The sequence below is a fragment of the Podarcis filfolensis genome (genome assembly GCF_964270895.1).
Source record: "Podarcis filfolensis genome assembly, chromosome: 2".
NCBI lineage: Eukaryota > Metazoa > Chordata > Lepidosauria > Squamata > Lacertidae > Podarcis > Podarcis filfolensis.
The window spans coordinates 109,689,770-109,712,691 of NC_139605.1; the positions used below are offsets into that span (position 1 = coordinate 109,689,770).

The following is a 22,922-nucleotide window of genomic DNA, read 5'->3' on the forward strand; positions in this document are numbered from 1 at the left end:
CTGGAAGTCTGTTCCAAAACCAAAGCTTTCCAATTAATAATTATTTCACTATGAATATACTTCTTCTTAATTGTATTTCAGTTCAACAATTACTTTGATAAAATACATATTTTGTTATGTGCAAATGGCTTTAGATAGCTATTAGGTCCATAAATTACCATATGGCATATATTCAACAAAAAAAACAGCGACAATTTGTTGTTGACAAAGGACAGCTGGACATAGAAAGGGCCCCATTACCTTCAGCAGCTTAGGGCCTCATCAAACCTAAATCTGGCCCTGACCATGACATAGCCCATCTGCAAAGAGGACCACACAGTTTCTTTCAACTTCTAGCATTGTCTCAAGTAGGAACCGAGAGGTGAGGAGATTCCAGAAAAGAACCTTGAATTGTTTACAGAATGACAGGTGGAGCAGGAATCACTTTTGCTCTGCTTATTTGACCTCCTTTACGAAGAGGAAATAGAATAGAAAATCCCCAACTCATGCAATCATGGGCACATGGGTTCGATAGGGTTGAACTATTTTATTTAAGGAGGGAGCAGGAAGTTATGTACTTGCCCTTCTTATCGATTAGCATTTATTTGTAAAGAAAAGAAACGCAATCATTTCTAGCTCACCCAACTTTTTAAAGCTGTACAAATGCCATTGAAAGTAACAACGGCTGTGTACGGACCATTCATTTAAAGGACATGACAGCCCCCAAAGGACATTGGAAGCCACAGTTTGTTAGGAGTACTGGGGATTGCAGCTCTAAACTACAGTCTCCAAGATCCCTTGGGAAAGTGGGAAATGTGGTTTGTCAAGGGTTCTGGCAATTGTCACTCTGTGAGGTCTAAACTACAGTTTCCGGGATCTGAGTGCTTCATGTGCTTTAAATGGTGTGTACCAACGACACGTCCCGAAACTGTTCCGTGTCTGCAGGCCCATTCCTATGCAAAGCTAGGCATGTCAAAATGCATTGAAAACAATGGAGAGAGGTGGCCCTATTTTCCAGCGACAGTACCATATTTACAGAAGCCATCCTGGTTTCTGATTTGATCCCACGATGTCCCACTTTCCCTTAGGACGTCCCTATTTTCATCGGAGAAATATTGGAGGGTATGGAGTTATGTAACCCCTAAAACAAGGAGATAAGTAACTAGACATTAGAAGACATCTGAAGGCAGCACTGTATAGGGAAGTTTTTTAAAAAAATGTTTAATGCTTTGTTATGCTTTTATATATGTTGGAAACCGCCCTGAGTAAATGGGGCAACCCAGTGAGTTGTGTGGGGTATAAATAATAAAATTATTATTATTATTATTATTATTATTATTATTATTATTATTATTGAATAGGACGTCCCTATTTTCATCAGAGAAATCTTGGAGGGAAGCCGCTCAGAGTGGCTGGGGCAACCCAGTCAGACAGGTGGGGTATTATTATTATTATTATTATTATTATTATTATTATTATTAATAGAATAGGACATCTCTATTTTTGTTGGAGGGTATGTGATACATGGCTGCAAACCTGTGCTCATTTAGTTAGGACACTATTCAATGCACTCTATATTCTGGAGCTATTGTTTTAAGAACAGTTACCATTAGATTACAGGTTATTAGACAATCCTATTCAGAGGCGGGTTCAAAACTGCCTGACCCAGACTGTGGGGTGTTATATCCTTTCTTAATCATGGCAATCTTTTTTACAGTCCCTGTTCCTATGCCTCATAAAGGCATAGGCATTTGAGAAGCAAAACCTTCACCTGGTCTGGAGAGCTTTTCAGGAAATGCTATGCCTGTTCAGTGTCTGTGTAAACTGCTAGTGAAGGCAGAGGAAGTAGACCAGATTAGGAAAAACCCAAGCAGTGGCATACAAACGCCTCAGGGCAATTTCCTCACACCTAAAAAGAAAGGCCAACAAAGGATTTCATTGTTTCAATTTCTGCTTTGTCAATGAAGGTTGTGTAAGGGATTAATCCTTGCCCTAGTTTCAGGCAAATGAGGTCTAAATTGCCATGCCGCAAAGACATGATGCAGTGCGACTGCACCAAGGGCTGCGGGGTGCAAAAGGCAGTGCAACTGTGTCGGCGGCTGGAGTGTGCAATTTCCCCATTGACTCCAGTCACGTCTGTGGATCTTCTTCACTGTCTTTGACTGGGGAGAAAGCAAAGGCAAGCGAGAGGCAAAGTATTAAGTCTTAAGAGAACTAAAACCTATGCAAAAAGTGTGGCAGTCACATGTACACATGGTTAGGGGGGTTGTTATAAGAATTTGAAGGTCTTATATATATAAAATAAAGGTAAAGGTACCCCTGCCCATACGAGCCTGTCGTGTCCGACTCTAGGGTTGTGCGCTCATCTCACTTAAGAGGCTGGGGGCGAGCGCTGTCCGCAGACACTTCCGGTTCTCATGGCCAGCGTGACGAAGCTGCTCTGGCGAGCCAGCACCAGCGCAGCACACGGAAACGCCATTTACCTTCCCGCTATAAAGCGGTACCTATTTATCTACTTGCACTTAGGGGTGCTTTCGAACTGCTAGGTGGGCAGGAGCTGGGACCGAAAGACGGGAGCTCACCCCGCCGCGGGGATTCGAACCGCCGACCATACGATCCGCAAGTCCTAGGCACTGAGGTTTTACCCACAGCGCCACCCGCGTCCCTATATATATAAAATAGATGTTCCTAAATGTACCAAGCAAACGCATACAAATATGTAAACCACATATCTGAAACCCACAGAAAAGTCCTGAAAACATTTTCTCTCTCCCAAAATGACCTCAAATATTTCTCTGCAAGGTCGAAGGAAATGGGAAATCTCCCCATTGTCTCTTTCACAAATCCTGTCTTAAGGGCACATTTAAGATATGAATAGGGTGTGAGCCTGTGACCTGGATTCAGGAAGTGAGGAACAAAAGAGTGGCCAGGATGCCCAGGTAATCCAATCAAGCAACCTGGCAGACAAGAGGAAAAAACAACGCACTCAGATTTCTGTTGTAGACAGCCTTTTCTGTGATGTATGTATGATGTTTCTGGGGGTGGTCTTGGACTCCAGGGTGGGGAATTTAAAATGTCTATATAAGAGCTTGCACACCTTTGTCTTGGGTCCCTCCCCCGCCTCCTGAGGGGGGGGCACCCTGTTGCAACAGCTTTCATAAAGATCAGGCTTATAGCCGCTTTGCTTTTGTATATCCTGGTCTGGTCTCTGTTCATTTCCCAACTGGTTTGAGCGTTAAAAGTCACGCTCTCTCCCAAGGTCCAGTCTTCCTTAAGAAGCAGAACCCCTTGGAGGGACCCCATTTTTATTCTTATTTCAGGGCGGTCATAGGTAATTGTAGTCAGTGGGAACATGCAGTGATCAATGTACTTGTTAATTGGCCAGTGAAATTATTTTGCTTTTAGGTGACAGTTGCTGCCTGGTCGTAGATGATGATGATGATTTCTTCCCCCTAAACTCACTTCGCTACGTCTCCCTCCTCCCAGCCCCCAATATACATGTGTGCAATATTTAGCAGATTGGATTTCATGCACTTGATGCAGCGCGCTTTCAGCTTTTAAGCCGCCGCAGGAATTTTCATCCTAGCCTAGGAGCGCTTCTACAATACTAACTCAACATGCACATGAAAGCAGCTTAATTCCAGCTGTCTGATTGGTTAACTCCATCACTGGGGCTCTACACTTGATCTTAGCCAAAAGGCCGAGAAGTGATCCATCACTGGGGCTCATGGTTCATTGATATAAATGAAGTGGCTTGCACTGCCCCCATTCTCATTGGATTGGAAAAGTAGCTCGTCTTCCAATTGGTTAAATGTAGATACTCTCCTTTTCTGTTGGTTTTTTTTGGGGGGTCCTATGCTTAAAGGTAAAGGTAAAGGTATCACTGACCATTAGGTCCAGTCGTGGACTACTGTAGGGTTGCAGCGCTCATTTCGCTCTATAGGCTGAGGGAGCCGGCGTACAGCTTCCAGGTCATGTGGCCAGCATGACTAAGCCGCTTCTGGCGAACCAGAGCATTGCACAAAAACGCTGTTTACCTTCCCGCCAGAGCGGTACCTATTTATCTACTTGCATTTTGACGTGCTTTTGAACTGCTAGGTGGGCAGGAGCTGGGACCGAACAACAGGAGCTCACCCCGTTGTGGGGATTCGAACCGCCGACCTTCTGATCGGCAAGTCCTAGGCTCTGTGGTTTAACCCACAGCGCCACCCGCATCCCATTACCTTAGTGTGTACCAAACCTAAATTTCCTGGAGATGGTGAACCTATGCCTGGATTGTACTTTTTACCCAATAATAATAACTGCTAGGTGGGCAGGAGCTGGGACCGAACAATGGGAGCTCACCCCGTCGCGGGGATTTGAACCACCAACCTTCCGATCGGTGGGGATTCAAACTGCTGACCTTCTGATCGGCAAGCCCTAGGCTCTGTGGTTTAGACCACAGCGCCACCCACGTGGCACCCTGGTGTGCCTTGAATGATGGTCAGGGGTGCTGCGGGCAACCCTGGGCTCTGTCCCTCTTTCCTTCCCTCCCTCCTCTGATGCCTTCTTGCGCCTCTGCCTCCCAAAGGCTTGCACCCCTGTTTGTAGCCAGGACAGCTGCTGCAGGTGAATGGTGCCTCGGGGGGCTGGCCAGGGGGTTCTTCCCAGGCCCCTGTAGGGCAGAGTGAGGAGGCAGCTCTCTTTGGGGCAGAAGGGAGTGGCGCTCAGAGACCAGGGGTGGCATCTGCGGCTACCCAGAAGACTCCCAAGGAGTGGGGAGAGGAGAGGAGGCTGAGGGAACACTCCACGAGGGAGGGTGTTTGCAAAGGGGTGAGGGGCTGCCGGCTCTGCAGGCAAGGGGTGACACAACTGGGCCCCTGAGCCCCACAGGGGTGCTGCAGAAAGAAGGTTGTTGGTCAAGGGATCCATGGACCCCAAAAGGTTGAAAACCTCTGGGCTTAGGGGATTGCTGCATTCTAATACTGGAAATTATAAAAACTCTTAGTGTTGCAGCATGTGATGAGTCACACCCTGGCCGGCACTTTCTTGATCTCCTGCCCTCGGGCAGAAGATATAGAAGTAGGATTAGTCGCACCAACAGGGCAAAGAACAGCTTCTATCTGTGGGCTGTTAGGCTGCTGAATGAAAAGATAACAACAGGGCAACTGATTTCGGGTTTGGTGGGTGTGCGTCAGTAAACAAGGGGAATTAAGACTAAGAGAGCTGAGTGGGGGGTGCTCGTGTAATCTAACTGTACAGTGGTACCTCAGGTTAAGTACTTAATTCGTTCTGAAGGTCCGTTCTTAACCTGAAACTGTTCTTAACCTGAAGCACCACTTTAGCTAATGGGGCCTCCTGCTGCCGCCGCGCCGCCGGAGCACAATTTCTGTTCTCATCCTGAAGCAAAGTTCTTAACCTGAAGCATTTCTGGGTTAGCGGAGTCTGTAACCTGAAGCGTATGTAACCTGAAGGGTCTGTAACCCGAGGTACCACTGTATACAAATTGTACAAGTGACAATAAAGTATTTCAATTATTGCTGTTACAATTGCAAAAGCATTTATTGCAGACCTTGGAAAGTAGGGTGCAATAGAAGCCTGGTATCTGAATTCTATTCTGTTGGGGTTACCCCCCTTTTTTCTGGGCTCAAGGAGCTTTGAGAGAGAAAGATTAGAAAGTAATTGACTGATTTTTGGAATAAGCTTTGAACCACTACAGCCAACCACTAAATGTACATACAAAGTAACCAGTTACTAAAATCTAGCTTCTGGTGTGTATGTGCAGAGACGTCAGCTGCTTTTAATGGTTCACTTTTAAACCCAAAATTTCAAACTCTTTTAATGATAATAATCCTCTCCAAATAGCATTTTCATAACGTCATTTAGTACGGACGTCTTTGAAATCAAACCACGAGGAACGACGGAAAACTGAGCTATATCCAGGCAGAATTAACACTGCTTAAACCTTGCTGTTTCATAAGCGCCATTAGGTTTTTCGCCTCAGTAACGGCAAGGTAGGCAAACTATAAGTAAGTGGAAATGTCTAACGCGTTTTAAAAACTCAAAAGAAGCGTTCTATCTTTTGGCAGAAACCCCCAGGGCTCTCGGAACGCGCCAAATCTCGAGTTTGAATTTGATTGGCCGATTCAGCCTGCCATTTACCCACCCAATCAGGGGAGAAGGGGGTGGAGCCTAACTGTTTCAGGCTGAAGTTTTCCCTCCGGTCCGATTCTACCATACATAAGCAGAAACGCAACACCAAGCAGCTTCATTTCGGGGAGACATCGGAAAGAGCAAGTCATGTCTGGTCGTGGCAAAGGAGGCAAGGGGCTCGGCAAAGGAGGCGCCAAGCGCCACCGCAAGGTTCTTCGAGACAACATCCAGGGCATCACTAAGCCCGCCATCCGGCGCTTGGCTCGCCGAGGCGGAGTCAAGCGTATCTCGGGGCTCATCTACGAAGAAACGCGCGGCGTCCTCAAGGTCTTCCTAGAGAACGTCATCCGCGATGCGGTCACTTACACGGAGCACGCCAAGAGGAAGACTGTCACGGCCATGGATGTGGTCTACGCCCTGAAGCGGCAAGGACGCACGCTGTACGGCTTCGGAGGCTAAGCCCCTACAGCACATCATAATAGTTCTCAAAAGGCCCTTTTAAGGGCCACTCAAATCTTTCTTAGAAAGAGCTGTAGACACTGCTAAAGAATTTACTCAAAGCTTTACAATCTCTCCCCACTCCCGGGATGGACCCTAATCCAGGAAAGTGTCGGCAAAAAATACACTAATCTAGTTACCCACCCTTTGGGAAGGTTCTAAAACTGGTTTCTAGAGAGTGTTGCGTAATGACCGTGTCAGATGCAAGACCAAGGCTAAAGTACGAAGTGACTGGTGCCAACCTAACCTACCTTACTGGGTCGTTGTTACGGTGGGAAGGGCGGGCTGTAAGCTTTCCTTAAACTACTTGAAGGAAAGGTGGGGTATAAGTAAATAAATGAGCGGGGTTGAATGAGGTGCCACAGGGGAAGTAGGTATGCTTTTTGTTCCCCATTTGCCTCTTTCAAGTTGTACGCAGTTTGAACTAATGAAATGGTGAAATTACCAAATCAGCCAATCAGAGTGTGTGTGTGTGTGTGTGTGTCGAATGTTACAAAATGCATGAGGTCTCATTAATCACAGAATCATAGAATTGTAGAGTTGGAAGAGACCCTGACGATCATCTAGTGAATCCCCTTTAACGCAGGAATATGCAGCTGTCCCGTATGGGAATCGAACTGCCGTGCCAATAAAGCATTACGAAGAAAACGTTTAAGTTGCCTGTTTGGAGGGCACTTAATGCAGCGCCTTGTATATATACATGGAATATTTCTGCTTTCGGATACTCACTTATTCCCCCCCTTTTTTTTTTACTTCTGACAATAGATTCCTTTGCCCTTCCCAAAAGCAGGATAGGAGCACAGTCTTTATAAGGATCTGTGCCGCCTGATGCATAAAAGCAACCAGGTATATTAAATAACATTTATTTAGGGAATGTACTTAAAGACATTCTCATGGATTAGTTACCTAGTCATGCTTTATGAACAGGGAGCAGGAACTAGGTGGATTTCATGTTTGCCCCATTCAATGCACGCCTGTGGCTGAAACGAAGCATTGAGGATGAGGATGTGTTAATATGGACACTTAGAATCATAGAACTGGAAGGCACCCAAAAGTCATCTAGTCCTGCAACGCATTTTAAATGCTGCATTTTAAATTGTATCTTAACCTGTATTTTAAATTGGTCCCCTCCCCATTATGTTTTTATTGTAATTTTACTGGCGTTAGCCGACTTGAGCCTGGGTCTGGCGGGGGAGGGCGGGGTATAAATAAAAAATTATTATTATTATTATTATTAAAGCATGCAAGACACACGGGCGGGAACGTGTGAATATGATCTGATTGTTGAATATTTGGTGAACCTTTCACAGACTAAGGAAAAAGTTTGTTCACAGTTGTTTTTCCCTCGGTCGGTCGCAGTAAAAGGTGGTTGTTTTTTACCCGCGAGTAGCAAATGCCTCGGCATCATCCTCTTACATATGCAAAAGACAGGATTGTAAAATACACGTTTCCTATTGGAAGCCTGCTTTGTCTGCTCTTTCCATTGATCAAAAACGAGAACCTTGCTTTTCATTGGTTGGTTTAAGCCCGATGGTCTCTCCAGCCAATCACGGGCCGCGATTTACAAGTCAAAGGAACGCATAAAAAGCTGAAAGTTCCCTTTCCGAATTCTAGCTCGCTGCGAGTAGTACGTCGGATCCGATCGAAGAGAAAAGCCATGTCTGGACGTGGGAAGCAGGGAGGCAAAGCTCGGGCTAAGGCCAAGTCTCGCTCTTCGCGGGCCGGCCTGCAGTTCCCGGTCGGCCGCGTGCACCGCCTGCTTCGGAAAGGCAACTACGCCGAGAGAGTCGGCGCCGGGGCTCCGGTTTACATGGCTGCCGTGCTCGAATATCTGACCGCCGAGATCCTGGAGTTGGCGGGCAACGCGGCCAGAGACAACAAGAAGACGCGCATCATCCCTCGTCACCTGCAGCTCGCCATTCGCAATGACGAGGAGCTGAACAAACTCCTGGGCAAAGTGACCATCGCGCAGGGCGGAGTCTTGCCCAACATCCAGGCTGTGCTGCTGCCTAAGAAGACCGAAAGCCACAAGGCGAAAAACAAGTAAAGGCTCCCAACTTTTCGAGCAGCCTGAAAACCAAACGGCTCTTTTAAGAGCCACCCACGGTGTCAAAAGAGGAGCTGTGATTCTGGTTTGCTAAAATCGAGCAAGTACAAATAAGCAAGATATTTAGTGCGTTTTTATACACAAAAGCAAGAGGCTAGTGAAACTTCAGTTATCTAAGAGGGTCAAGCCAGTATAAAAAAGACGGGGGGTAATAGTCTTTAAAGAAGACTAGCAATTCCAAATTGTCGAAAAAGGGCTTCCGGGTTAATTCGGACGCCATTTTCTTGTTTCATTTCTAGAGTCTCAGTCTAGATCAGAGCTTTCCAAACTCGCGACACGTTAGTGTGTCGGCTGCAGTATGTAGGTGTGTCGCGCAAAGAGTTCGTTAGTAAAACTGAATTACTGTGTCACCAACATGAAAAGTTTGGAAAGCTCTGCTCTAGATTAAGTTTGAAGCAAAAAGACTTGCGCTTTCTCACTTGGGTCTTCAGTAAGAAATGTATCTGCCCTAGTTCATGAATTCACCCTGCCATGTAGCCCATCGCTTTTAGCCTCGTATTGCTGGCTGCTGAAGCAAAGACTAGTTTTCAAAGCCCTGCAGTTTGATTGGCAGCCGTTAAGTACTAGGCAACATTGGATGCCCCATATTCAACACTTTCCAAAAACTATCAAGGTACACGTCAGCTGGGGGTCCATGATCTATTCTTAATTTAAGGAAACTGCAGACGTGGGGGGGGGGAGTTCGCAGTAGCCCGGTTTTATTTCCCACCGGATACTTTTCCACCCGTTCTGGGGGAAAAAAAGAGAAGTATTGCGACCCCTTTCGTCACAACAGTTGCTGTAGCAAAGGGCTTCATCGCCTCCCTCTGTTTTCCTGTAATCCACTTAGCAAAGTCGATTGCCGGTTTCTTGAATTCCTATCTCCAAAACAAAAATCCGATCACTTCCGGGGTAGTTTGTAATCAGGATGGCTAAGCAATGTTTCCAAAAGGTGGTGAAATTTATGTCCCCGCCCCTCGCCCTGCCTTTTGTCAATGGGAGCAGATTGCAACAAAACACTAGCTTCTTTAAATTGTCCCTTCAAACGCCTGCGAAACCAATAACTCGACTGAATGTGATTGGAAACGCCTGGCGCTCCATTGGCTCGAATTCAGACCCTCGCAAAGCAAGATTTTAATATATCAAATCGGAAGCTGGCGTTGTGCGCGTGACTCTACCCTTTCTGATCTCTTATGCCGGGGGGTTGACGTAATAGGGGAGAATGAAGCAAATACCCAATCGCGAACAAGCCCGGGAATTTCAAATGCTTCCAACGGCTACATGGCTATTTTCAGCCAATCAGAACAAAGCGAGCGAGCTATATAAATGGTCCGCACGCAGGCTGCTTGCTCATTTTGATTCCCGGCGAAGGTAGAGGGATCGGTACTTACTGCAAGGAGGAATGGCTCGCACCAAGCAGACCGCTCGCAAGTCCACTGGCGGGAAGGCTCCGCGCAAGCAGCTGGCCACCAAGGCAGCTCGGAAGAGCGCTCCGGCTACAGGCGGCGTGAAGAAGCCCCACCGCTACCGCCCGGGCACCGTCGCTCTGCGCGAGATCCGCCGCTACCAGAAGTCTACGGAGCTGCTGATTCGCAAGCTGCCTTTCCAGCGCCTTGTGCGGGAGATCGCCCAAGACTTCAAGACCGACCTGCGCTTCCAGAGCTCGGCAGTGATGGCTCTGCAGGAGGCCAGCGAGGCTTACCTGGTGGGGCTCTTCGAGGACACCAACCTGTGCGCCATCCACGCCAAGAGGGTCACCATCATGCCCAAAGACATCCAGCTGGCGCGCCGCATCCGTGGCGAGAGGGCTTAAAAGGGAGCCGCAGCCAGCCGCTCTCCCTCCGCCAACCACCCACCCAAAGGCTCTTTTTAGAGCCGCTACTCCTTCAAGAAAAAAGCTGAAGTTACATTTCTGCCACTATTTTGTGTAATCGCTTCGTACTTTCGCAGCATATATATATCGCCTTAGCCGTCCCTATAGCCATGTAAAATGAACCTTACTGGGGTACCTGAGACATTCCTGAAGAAGTGATAAACTAAAACAGCTTAATTTTTCTTTCGCCCGCTTTTTTAAAAAAAATAGATCTCGGAGGTTCACAGCATAAAAATACAAGATAAACACAAAACAATAAAAACATGCCAGTTATCCCAATTAATGTGAACTTACAAAAGAGAAAGCCCACGGGGTACCAACTACGGAGATGCATTCCTAGTAACCAAAAGGCACATCAGCTGAAGCAAAATTTTAGGCTCCAGTTGTAAGTTACAAACATTTGTTCCTCTCTCGAATCTGTTAGCTTCTTGGTAAAGCCACTAAGGTTAAGTGAAGCATAGTTTTTCATAGGTATAGTGATTCTGCGGTGCAAACGTGGAAGTCCATGTAGTGTATAACCCCCCCCCCACACACACACACACAACGCCCAAATGAGCTATTTGCATGACTGCGTCTGTGGGACTTGGGTGGGATGTATGCAGTGTTCAAAACCTAACACCCCTGAAGTCAGCTTCTAGGTTTATTCAGAAGGAATATTCATTGCCCCCCCCTGCGCTCTCAAAATTTGTAGTTTCTAGTTTAAAGGCACACTAGTTTAAAAACGCAGCTTCCGTGTGGCAAGATTGGGCTTTATGTACATGATGAAATTGCAAATACGCACATTTGCTTCGAAAAAAGCGATAAAGCTCTTTTAAGTGAGAAAGTGGGTGGCCCTTAAAAGGGCCTTTTGAAAGCGATTATTTTCAGTATGGAGGTTAGCCTCCGAAGCCGTACAGAGTGCGTCCTTGCCGCTTCAGGGCGTATACAACGTCCATGGCCGTGACAGTCTTCCTCTTGGCATGCTCCGTGTAAGTGACCGCATCGCGGATGACGTTCTCTAGGAAGACCTTGAGGACGCCGCGCGTTTCTTCGTAGATGAGCCCCGAGATACGCTTGACTCCGCCTCGGCGAGCCAAGCGTCGGATGGCGGGCTTGGTGATTCCCTGGATGTTGTCTCGGAGAACCTTGCGGTGGCGCTTGGCGCCTCCTTTGCCGAGCCCCTTGCCTCCTTTGCCACGACCAGACATGACTGACTCTTTCCAACGTCTCCCCGAAGTGAAGCTGCTCGGCGTGGCTTTTATGTATGGTAGAATCGGACCGGAGGGAAAACTTCAGCCTGAAACAGTTAGGCTCCACCCCCTTATGCCCCCGATTGGGTGAATAAATGACAGGCTGAATCGGCCAATCAAATTCAAACTCGAGATTTGGCGCGTTCCGAGAGCCTTGGCGGTTTCTACCCAAAGGTTTACTGATCAGAACGTTTCTTTTAAGATTCTCGTAAAATTTGTGAGAGTACATTTCCACTATTTACAGAATATATTTTTCCAAAATCGTGTAGTCATTTCTAATCACAAATCGGAAGCCCACTGTTGTTTTGCTTCTTTCCTTTTCTTTAAAGAAACCTCTGTGCTTTTCCAATTATTGACGAGAAAAGCTTAAAGAGGACTTATATCGACTGAAACAGTTAGGATTAAGCGACTTTAATTCTGCCTTTGACTGTGACTCAGTTGGTGTCTCCTCCTCTGTAGTTTGGCTTTAAGGATGCCCATCTTAAATCACCCAGTAGATAAGTTATTTGGAGAGGATTATTATTATTTTTACAGCTGAAACAATAGGTTTAAAATCCCACTCTTAAAAGTTTTAACTCTGCACATACTACATGCCAGAGATTAGATTTTTTAAAGTGATTGTTTTCTACATATGCAGAATGCATCCGCTCCATTGCACCCCCACTTAAATAAGTTTGTAAGAGCATGCTAAGAACATTTAGCTTGGAAATAGGAGCTTTTCAGTTTTGATTTGTTTTTCTCATGGCGGCTGCTTCTCCTTGCCCTGTTCAGAGCAAAGGGTGGAGGAGGAATTGATCAAACTTGGGAAGAGGACAGTCCTTTTTTTTACTTCAAGAGGAGAGGGAATTCTGGCAGGAGCAATTTGACATGTAGGGAGCATCTACTGAAAGCCCCCCTTCTGTGCCACTAATAATACTACCAGACTTCTGTCATCTTATGCATTTCATCCCTTGCTGAGATTACACTGGGTATTAAGTAACCCAGGACAGTGTTTGGAAATTTGACCTAGCATGCAGAGGCTTTTTTCATGCAGAGGTGTTTTTTTATGCCGCCTCCCATCAGATGTCAAGGAGATAAAGGACTACACAACTTTTAGAAGAAGGCAGCCCTGTATCGGGAAGTTTTCAGTGTTTGAAGTTATATTATGTTTTTATGTGTGTTGGAAGCCACCCAGAGTGGGTGGGGCAAACAGTCAGATGGGCGGAGTACAAGTAAATCATCATCAGAACAATGACCTGGCTCAACATGGCAATTGTTAAAAGGTAAAGGGACCCCTGACCATTAGGTCCAGTCGTGACCGACTCTGGGGTTGCGATGCTCATCTCGCTTTATTGGCCGAGGGAGCCAGTGTACAGCTTCCGGGTCATGTGGCCAGCAGGACTAAGCCTCTTCGGGCGAACCAGAGCAGAGCATGGAAACGCTGTTTACCTTCCCGCCGGAGCAGTACCTATTTATCTGCTTGCACTTTGACGTGCTTTTGAACTGCTAGGTTGGCAGGAGCAGGGACCGAGCAACGGGAGCTCACCCCGTCGCGGGGATTCGAACCGCCAACCTTCTGATTGGCAAGTCCTAGGCTCTGTGGTTTAACCCACAGCGCCACCTGTGTCCCAGGGCAATTGTTATGTTACTGTAAAACAAGCTCACATTTCGGACCTCTTAAGCAAACATGTTTTATTTTTAATCTACATTCTCCATAAAGCAAGTTGCAGTAAGGTTGACTTGACTTAAGACCTAACAATGGGTTCTTTCTCCCAGTCTTCCTCGTTATTGTCGTCATCGCCGTAATCTTCCATCTCACCGCCACGCTTCCCCAGATCATCAAATTGCTGAAATGAGTAGTAGATGGCCCCACGCTTGGGCGAAGGGGAGCGGAAAATCATATCGGGCACAGAGTCCCAGTTGGGCGCCATGGGGGTGGGACTTTCTTGCTTCAGGATCCAGAAGAAAGAATAGACGGCTAGAGCCACCACGACGAAGGACGTGAGGAATCCACCGACGACCCCTGTCACCAGTGGAGTGACCCACTGAAAGAGACTCCTGTTGTATGGCGGCAGGGGCCTCCTCTCTATAATCAGCTCCAATTTGTCCCAATCCCCCTCTTCCAGCTGGGCCTGAGATCCCTCTCTCCGCAGCCGGCCTCCTGGCCCCTCGCTCCCACCCATCTCGTTCTCTTCCAGGAGCAGTGAAGAGGTCAAGCGCTGGACCGTCTTGTGATATCCCTCCACGTTCTTCTTGATCTCCAGACTCTTGTCTTGGTTGAGGTTCTTGCCCAGCTCCAGGGAGACGTCGGGACGCCCGACGGCCTGGAGAGCCCTCGACAAGCGGTCCCAATACATGGCGTCTCCTTCCGTCTCCAGCCAGCCGTTGAGGGTGGCTTTGCAGGCCTCTGTGGTGGCGATTTCCCGGCGCCTGCGAATGGGGTTCCTCTCCGCCGAGAGCCGTTGGAGCTCTTCGTTGACGTTCTCCTCCGGCCCAGTGAGCTTGGCGTAAAAGGCCTGGCATTCCTCGGGGGACAGGAGCTCCGAGATGCGGCCCATCATGTGGCTGCCAATGTCGTCGGCCACCGTGTCGTCGGGCAAGGCAGGACGCACCAGGAGGAAAAGGGCTGTTCCGATGAGAATCAGCATTGAGGAAGTCCTGGAGCCTGAGAGAAGAGAGCATAGCTGTCAACCTTCCCATATTTGGCAGGAAACTCCCTTATCCCAGCGCCCTTTCCTGCTGCTATCCCGGATTGTTGCTATCCCGTAAATTTCCCGGATTTCAAAGGAAGCAGCTCCTCCCCCTCCCAGCTCCCTGCCAGCCAGGGAGGCTCCTCAACTGCGTTGCTTGGCTGCCCAATAAGGAGTCTGAGAACGACTGGGGGGTGGAGCTTGCATGCCTTGTGCCGATCAAATCGGCCGCGTTGCCTGGGGACTCGCCTTTGCTCAGCGCTTCCCAGCGGAGAGGTGACGGTGGTTTTCCTTGCTGCATCCCCTTTGCTGGGTTGCTGCGCTGTGGGAACCACCTCTTGAGGCTTCGTTTGGCTGCTAGCTGGGCTTTCTGCCTTTGGGCCTTTGGCTTGGAGGGGCTGTGTGTGTGTGTGTGTGTGTGTGTGTGTGTGTACACGTGTGCGTGCATATGTGTGTGTGAGAGAGAGTGAATGTGTCACTTAAGGTGATAGTAGGAATGCTGTAGCTTCACACACTTACCTTCACACAATGTGTAATTAACTTGGGGAATTTTTTTAGTGCAGAATGTGGTGAGGTCAGTACTGTACTTTAGATTTACAAGGGGATCTGAGAGATGAATGGGAGATAAGGTTTGTCAGTATTAATGGACAGCTAAATAGAAACTTAAAAGGGACACAGGTGGTGCTGTGGGTTAAACCACAGAGCCTAGGACTTGCCGATCAAAAGGTCAGCGGTTCGAATCCCTGTGACGGGGTGAGCTCCCGTTGCTCGGTCCCTGCTCCTGCCAACCTAGCAGTTTGAAAGCACATCAAAGTGCAAGTAGATAAATAGGTACCGCTCTGGTGGGAAGGTAAACGGCGTTTCCATGCGCTGCTCTGGTTCACCAGAAGCGGCTTAGTCATGCTGGCCACATGACCCGGAAGCTGTACGCCGGCTCCCTCGGCCAATAAAGCGAGATGAGCGCTGCAACTCCAGAGTCGGCCACAACTGGACCTATTGGTCAGGGGTCCCTTTACCTTCAATAGAAACTTAACCCCAAAAGTTAGGACCAAGATTCAAATCCTGACTGGGTAACTTTGCTCACTAGTAACATTGAACCATGAGGACGAGATGGTTGGACAGTGTTCTCAAAGCTACCAGCATGAGTTTGACCAAACTGTGGGAGGCAGTGGAAGACAGGAGGGCCTGGGACAGGTGAGGCTGCTGATTCCTTATTTTTGAGGCTGCTGATCCCTTATTTTCAAATCTAAAAGTTGACAGCTATGGAAGAGAATAGCCAGCAGAGGAAAGAGATGTGTATCTGTTTGGAGTAGGGTGCAAAGAGCCTGTGTGGAGTACTGCTTAGAGGGTTGGACTAGAGGGTTGCGAGACAAGGGTTCAAATCCCCACTCAACCCTGAAGCCCACTGGCTTATCTTGGGCCAGTCAGACTGCTTCTCAGACTGACCTACATCAAAGGGTTGCTGTGAGATTTAAATCACAGGGGCAGAAACACATACCCTCCAACATTTCTCTGATGAAAATAAGGACATCCTAGGTAAAGGTAAAGGGACCCCTGACCATTAGGTCCAGTCGCCAACGACTCTGGGGTTGCGCGCTCATCTCGCTTTATTGGCCGAGGGAGCCGGCGTACAGCTTCCGGGTCATGTGGCCAGCATGACTAAGCCGCTTCTGGCGAACCGGAGCAACGCACGGAAATGCCGTTGACCTTCCCACTGGAGCGGTACCTATTTACAGTGGTACCTCGGGTTAAGAACTTAATTTGTTCTGGAGGTCCGTTCTTAACCTGAAACTGTTCTAATCTGAGGTACCACTTTAGCTAATGGGGCCTCCCGCTGCTGCTGCCACCGCACGATTTTTGTTCTCATCCTGAAGCAAAGTTCTTAATCCGAGGTACTATTTCTGGGTTAGCGGAGTCTGCAACCTGAAGCGACTGTAAACCGAGGTACCACTGTATCTACTTGCACTTCGTGCTTTCGAACTGCTAGGTTGGCAGGAGCAGGGACCGAGCAACGGGAGCTCACCCTGTGGCAGGGATTCGAACCGCCAACCTTCTGATTGGCAAGCCCTAGGCTCTGTGGTTTAGACCACAGCGCCACCCATGTCCCTCATGAGGGATGTACATACCAGCAGATCAATCATTTGCTCCTCCTCCCATATGCTTCAGGCAGACATCCCTTTATAATAACTTTAAAAAAGACCACTTTATGCATTTAAAATGTTCCTCATTTCCTCGTTTGCTTGTCTTTAAATGCAAAACTGCTCTGGAGAGGGAAGTGTGTTTGTGACCCATAGGTGTCCTAAAGGTAAAGGTAAAGGGACCCCTGATCATTAGGTCCAGTCGTGGCTGACTCTGGGGTTGCGGCGCTCATCTCGCTTTACTGGCCGAGGGAGCCGGTGTACAGCTTCCGGGTCATGTGGCCAGCATGACTAAGCCGCTTCTGGCGAACCGGAGCAACGCACGGAAATGCCGTTGACCTTCCCACTGGAGCGGTACCTATTTACAGTGGTACCTCGGGTTAAGAACTTAATTTGTTCTGGAGGTCCGTTCTTAACCTGAAACTGTTCTAATCTGAGGTACCACTTTAGCTAATGGGGCCTCCCGCTGCTGCTGCCACCGCACGATTTTTGTTCTCATCCTGAAGCAAAGTTCTTAATCCGAGGTACTATTTCTGGGTTAGCGGAGTCTGCAACCTGAAGCGACTGTAAACCGAGGTACCACTGTATCTACTTGCACTTCGTGCTTTCGAACTGCTAGGTTGGCAGGAGCAGGGACCGAGCAACGGGAGCTCACCCTGTGGCAGGGATTCGAACCGCCAACCTTCTGATTGGCAAGCCCTAGGCTCTGTGGTTTAACCCAAGGACATCCTATTCTGTTGTTGTTGTTATCATCATCATCATCATCACCTCTGATCCTTTTCTAAACCACAGGCATGCAGATGTTTTCGATCTTCAAATGAGGATCGGCTACAATTCTTAGGAAGCAGAATTCTGTATTCAGTGCCTTATCTTCTAGTTTCTCTGTGTTTCTGCAGTGCTGTAGCACGCACAAAACACCCACGGTTTCTCTACTGCAAAGGTGTCCTATTTGGGAAGGGGAAATTGGCAGCTGAGTGCCTTTACAACTGTGTTTGTGGAGTGTGAGAATTTTGCAGAATGGCAGGAATTTGGGTGTCCATGGAATAAACAGGACTGCAATCATTACTGGCCATCGTTGCCTGAAAGCTTTCTGGGATATGACGTAGTAGTTGAGATGGAATAATAATAATAATAATAATAATAATAATAATAATAATAATAATACAGTGGTACCTCTGGTTAAGAACTTAATTTGTTCTAGAGGTCCATTCTTAACCTGAAACTGTTCTTAACCTGAAGCACCACTTTAGCTAACGGGGCCTCCTGCTGCTGCTGCGCCGCCAGAGCACGATTTCTGTTCTCATCCTGAAGCAAAGTTCTTAACCTGAAGCACTATTTCTGGGTTAGCGGAGTCTGTAACCTGAAGCATCTGTAACCCGAGGTACCACTGTAATAATAATAATAATAATAATAATAATAATAATAATAATAATAATTTATTTATTTATACCCCACCCATCTGATTGTGTTGCCCCGGTTACTCTGGGCAGCTTCCAACATATATAAAAACATAATAAAACATTAAGCATTAAAAAAAAACTTCCCCATACAGGACTGTCTTCAGATGTCCTCTTAAGGTTGTCTAGTTACTGAACTCCACACCCTCCAACATTTCTCTGATGAAAAGAGGGATGTCCTAAGGAAAGGTGGGACATCCTAGGATCAAATAAGACCAGGACAGCTTCTGTAAACCTGGGATTGTCCCAGAAAAATAGGGACACTGGGAGGGTCTGGAACCCATTTATGGTACTTTGAGATCCTTGGAGGAAAAGGTGGGAGAGCTAGAAATGCAGTGAAATGAATAAATAAAACATCATGAGATCTTGTCTTCTTTCTCTACACGTAAGATTCGGCTCTGAGGGAAGGCTGGCTGTTAAGCGATTTTAAGTTGGGGAGAAAGAGAGAGGGTTACCTGGCTTAACTCCCAGAACAGGGGACGTCTCTCTCGGAATATCGCAGAGCAATTGCTGTGGAATTTTACATCTCCTTGAGTATCTGATGTCATAAACGGAGGCGGAAGTCCACTTCCATTCTGCCTACGGGGAGAGGAGCTTGTGGCTGAGCTCAGCTACAAATCCCACCATCATTGGCCGTGCTAACTGGTGCTGATGGGAATTGTAGCTCAGCAGTTGTTGGAGATTCCTCGGCCCTGAAGGAAATAGCCTCAGATCTTGGGGTAACTGAAATACTTGATATAAGGCAGTGCCAGCGCTCCAGGTGTTTTTGGCCTACAACTCCCATGATCCCTAGCTAGCAGGACCGGTGGTCAGGGATGATGGGAATTGTAGTCTCAAAACATCTGGAGGGCTGAGGTTGAGGAAGCCTGGCCTGTTTTCAACCTAGCTGGACCATAAAGAAGGCTGATCGCCGAAGAATTGATGCTTTTGAATTATGGTGCTGGAGGAGACTCTTGAGAGTCCCATGGACTGCAAGAAGATCAAACCTATCCATTCTTAAGGAAATCAGCCCTGAGTGCTCACTGGAAGGACAGATCGTGAAGTTGAGGCTCCAATACTTTGGCCACCTCATGAGAAGAGAAGACGCCCTGGAAAAGACCCTGATGTTGGGAAAGATTGAGGGCACAAGGAGAAGGGGACAACAGAGATGGTTGGACAGTGTTCTCGAAGCTACCAGCATGAGTTTGACCAAACTGTGGGAGGCAGTGGAAGACAGAAGTGCCTGGCGTGCTCAAGTCCATGGGGTCACAAAGAGTCGGACACAACTAAACAGCTAAACAACATATATATATATATATATATATATATATATATATATATATATAAAATTTAATCATTTTTTCAATACAAACAACCACCTCAAATGACACAATGGACTGTTTTCAACCTTGTGATTTTTTATCAACCAGCAGGTGGCAGTAGTCTGCCATTTATTTATCCTACCCAGAGAAAAGTTGATAATTTTATTATTTATTGGTTATTTATAAATAATCCTCTCTCCAGTTCAAGACTCTCGAGGAGGGTTGGCTGTTGGTCATGATGCCGTAGCTTCGGGTAAGGTGACCAGGATTGCTGATGACACTAAGTTATTCAGGATCGTATCAAATAAAAATGGATTGTGCGGACCTTCGAAAGGATTGCTCCACGTTGACTGGATGGGCGTTAAAAAGGCAAAAACTGTTCAGTGTAAACAAGTGTAAAGTGGTGATCATCAGGGCAAAAAACATATATATATATATATATATATATATCCATACATAAATATACATAAACACACAGAGAGAGAGAGAGACATATATTTGTGGTTTTTTGAAATGAAGTTTTACAATCACATATCCAACATTTAATGTACAGTGGTACCTCGGGTTAAGTACTTAATTCGTTCCGGAGTTCCGTTCTTAACCTTAAACTGTTCTTAACCTGAAGCAACACTTTAGCTAATGGGGCCTCCTGTTGCCGCCGCGCCGCTGGAGCACGATTTCTGTTCTTACCCTGAAGCAAAGTTCTTAACCTGAAGCACTATTTCTGGGTTAGCGGAGTGTGTAACCTGAAGCGTATGTAACCTGAGGTACCACTGTATATCCACACACACACACACACACACACACACACACACACACATACGGTTTTTTGAAATAAAGTTTTACAACCACATATCCAACATTTAATGTATTTTTAATCTTTGTTGGAAGCAGTGGCGTAGTGTGGGGGGTGCAGGGGGGGCGGGCCGCACCGGGCGCAACATCTGGGGTTAGGGCAAATCCACGGGTTAGGGGGCGCAAATCCACGGGTTAGGGGGCGCAAATCCACGGGTTAGGGGGCGCAAATTACTTGCCTTGCCCCGGGTGCTGACAACCCACGCTACACCACTGGTTGGAAGCCACCCAGAGTGGCTGGGGAAACCCAGCCAGATGGGCGGGGTACAAATAATAAATTACAATTACAACATACAACATAAAAACAAGATTCCACAGGATCTCCTGGACTTCCCTCATCCCCTTAGTGGGTCCTATTGTTAGTCGCTTCCTCCTGCATCTTTTATGATAATCCAAATCTTTTACATCTCCATTATATCCAAAATTCGTCATTAAACTACAAGTGGCAAAAAAACCCCATTTTTTTTGCAGAGCAAAAAAACCTTAATTTCACATGCAGGTTCATGGCATCTGACAATGAGACCTTTGGGTTATAGTGGGGAGCTCAATGAAGGTGTTCCCCATGCGCAGCAGCTGTGAAAAAGGTGAATTCCTTGTGAGGGATCATTAGGAAAAGTATCAAACATCACTGAAGTGTGGACTTGAACCACCAACCTCCTGGTTAACAGCCAGGCACTGTGATCCATTGTACCACTGATCCATGGTTGGCATAGTCAAGAAGAAACTTGAAAATGGTCTTGAACAATCAAGATTTGTTTTGATGAATTTCTGCAAGGTGGTTTATTATTCTTAGGTTATGTATGTGAGACAATTATAACAAAGATTCACAAAGGAAACAGTTGAAAAGAAATCAATTAAAAAGCCGATATCAGGGTGAAGGAAGTCAAAACTTTATGTTATTTATATTTATGTGGTGTAAATGTTTTAAGTTTCGTTGGTTGTAACTTTTATTGCCATCATCTAATTTTTAATTTATTTTTATTGCTGTATATTTTTTTTGGGGGGGGTTCTGTTTTGTTGTTGGTGTTCTGATGTATCAATAAAATCTATAAAAAAGGGAAAAAAGAAAATGGTCTTGTCTTGAACTAGTTCCTAGGCAACAGAAAATTTCCCCAGCAACAGGTGTCTTTATTGGGACATGTGATCAACTAAGACTGGGTCACTGTAAATAAGCACGTGAATGAGTCAGCATTAGGTCTCTGGCCGGATGGCTAAAAGAGAAAAAGATTATGCTGCTTTATTTGGTTTCTTTTATTTATTTATTTTTTTCCAAATTCGTTTTATTAGTTTTCCAAATTTATGACACATAAATCCACAAACATGAAAAGAAAACATTAAAAAACAAACAAACAAACATTTATCCTAACTGTAATAATTCCACTTTTGTTAACATTGTTGGGTGACTTCCTCCCGTCCCCCTGGCTGAGTTTCCATATAAATCATTGTAGCAGTTTTCCAAAACTATTTCCACATAGAATTTACTTGGTTGATTAACATCTTTCTTTTCATTTTAACAACATAGTATTCTACAACATCCCATATTTAAATCCTAGGCCTATCTGATACTCACAAGTACCGGTACTTCTTTTTATTTTATCATAATGGTTTCTTTTATTTCTTAAAGACCAGTGTAAAGTTTTGTAAATAATAATGACTCTGAGAAACAGAACCAAATGGTGTTTATTCCTGTAATGGGAATTTCACTCAGAGTTAGCTGGAATGCTGCTGCTGCTATTATAAAGCAGTAAAAGATGCAAGAAAATATTTGTGTAAAAGAACTCTGCTGCAGAAAGAAATGAAAACCCAAAAGGAGATGCTCACGCACCAAGATGCACATGAGCTGCTAAAATAATAATAATAATAATAATAATAATAATAATAATAATAATAATAATAATTTATTTATTTATACACCGCCCATCGAGGTGAAACTGCAGGTAAAATGCTGTGTACATACCTGGTCACCATACCAGGGGCAGAATCACATACCCTCCAACATTTCTCTGATGAAAATAGGGACACCCTATTCCATTTTTATTTTTTATTTATTTTTATTTTTTTAAAAATATTTTATTAACGTTTTCTTGGTTTACAAAGGTATGCGCAATGTCTCTTTTTTCAAGTTACATTTTCCATAGGTCTGTTTCATTTGTTGAGACGTTAGGGTTACATTGGGAAGAAAAAAGTGGGGAAGAGGTGGAGGGGGGAAAGGCGAGTGGGGGTGGGGTCAGGAGGCGATATTTCTATTTTGCTTAATGTATGTGTGGGTTTTTGTGTCAGGTTCTCTTTGCTATTCGCTTGTGTTCCTTTGGCAGTGAGAGAAATTGTGGTTGGCCAAGGGTGCGGTTGCTTGTTTGTGATTGGCTGTGTTGAACTTTGTTTTCATGTGTGAGTGGGGTGTGTGTGTGTGTGTTTGAATCAAGTTAGCCATATTAATTCATATGCTGTTGGTGGATTCTTGTATTCCATTTTTATTTTTATATTACAGTGGAACCTCTACTTACGGACGTACAGTGGTACCTCAGGTTAAGTACTTAATTCGTTCCGGAGGTCCGTTCTTAACCTGAAACTGTTCTTAACCTGAAGCACCACTTTAGCTAATGGGGCCTCCTGCTGCCGCCGGAGCACGATTTCTGTTCTCATCCTGAAGCAAAGTTCTTAACCTGAAGCACTATTTCTGGGTTAGCGGAGTCTGTAACCTGAAG

General features: G+C 46.1%; 5 protein-coding genes across 6 annotated transcripts; 3 read left to right on the forward strand and 2 right to left on the reverse strand.

Moving 5' to 3' along the window:
• The first annotated feature begins 6,254 nt into the window (after positions 1-6,254).
• LOC310756255 (histone H4) lies at positions 6,255-6,714 on the forward strand. The gene has a single exon (XM_083599967.1). It carries the CDS (start codon positions 6,259-6,261, stop codon positions 6,568-6,570), a length of 312 nt encoding a protein of 103 aa, XP_083456093.1. The 5' UTR covers positions 6,255-6,258; the 3' UTR covers positions 6,571-6,714.
• Positions 6,715-7,961: 1,247 nt separating this feature from the next.
• On the forward strand, positions 7,962-8,802 carry LOC310752724 (histone H2A type 2-C). Its single transcript, XM_083593655.1, has one exon. The coding sequence runs from the start codon at positions 8,267-8,269 to the stop codon at positions 8,654-8,656; it is 390 nt and encodes a 129-aa protein (XP_083449781.1). The 5' UTR covers positions 7,962-8,266; the 3' UTR covers positions 8,657-8,802.
• Positions 8,803-9,439: 637 nt separating this feature from the next.
• On the forward strand, positions 9,440-10,752 carry LOC310753350 (histone H3.2). The gene has a single exon (XM_083594550.1). The coding sequence runs from the start codon at positions 10,098-10,100 to the stop codon at positions 10,506-10,508; it is 411 nt and encodes a 136-aa protein (XP_083450676.1). The 5' UTR covers positions 9,440-10,097; the 3' UTR covers positions 10,509-10,752.
• A 555-nt stretch (positions 10,753-11,307) lies between these two features.
• Positions 11,308-11,783, reverse strand: LOC310756204 (histone H4). Its single transcript, XM_083599902.1, has one exon. The coding sequence runs from the start codon at positions 11,753-11,755 to the stop codon at positions 11,444-11,446; it is 312 nt and encodes a 103-aa protein (XP_083456028.1). The 5' UTR covers positions 11,756-11,783; the 3' UTR covers positions 11,308-11,443.
• Positions 11,784-13,453: 1,670 nt separating this feature from the next.
• LOC310755673 (transmembrane and death domain protein 1-like) lies at positions 13,454-18,593 on the reverse strand. 2 transcript variants are annotated; one of them, XM_083598973.1, is made up of 2 exons: positions 18,517-18,593; positions 13,454-14,434 (listed from the first exon to the last, which is right to left on the reverse strand). In XM_083598973.1, the coding sequence occupies exon 2, from the start codon at positions 14,422-14,424 to the stop codon at positions 13,522-13,524; it is 903 nt and encodes a 300-aa protein (XP_083455099.1). In that variant the 5' UTR covers positions 14,425-14,434; positions 18,517-18,593; the 3' UTR covers positions 13,454-13,521. The 2 variants fall into 2 exon arrangements, with proteins under 2 accessions (XP_083455099.1, XP_083455100.1); XM_083598974.1 differs by having other exon boundaries at positions 13,454-14,441; positions 18,517-18,583.
• Positions 18,594-22,922: the final 4,329 nt, after the last annotated feature.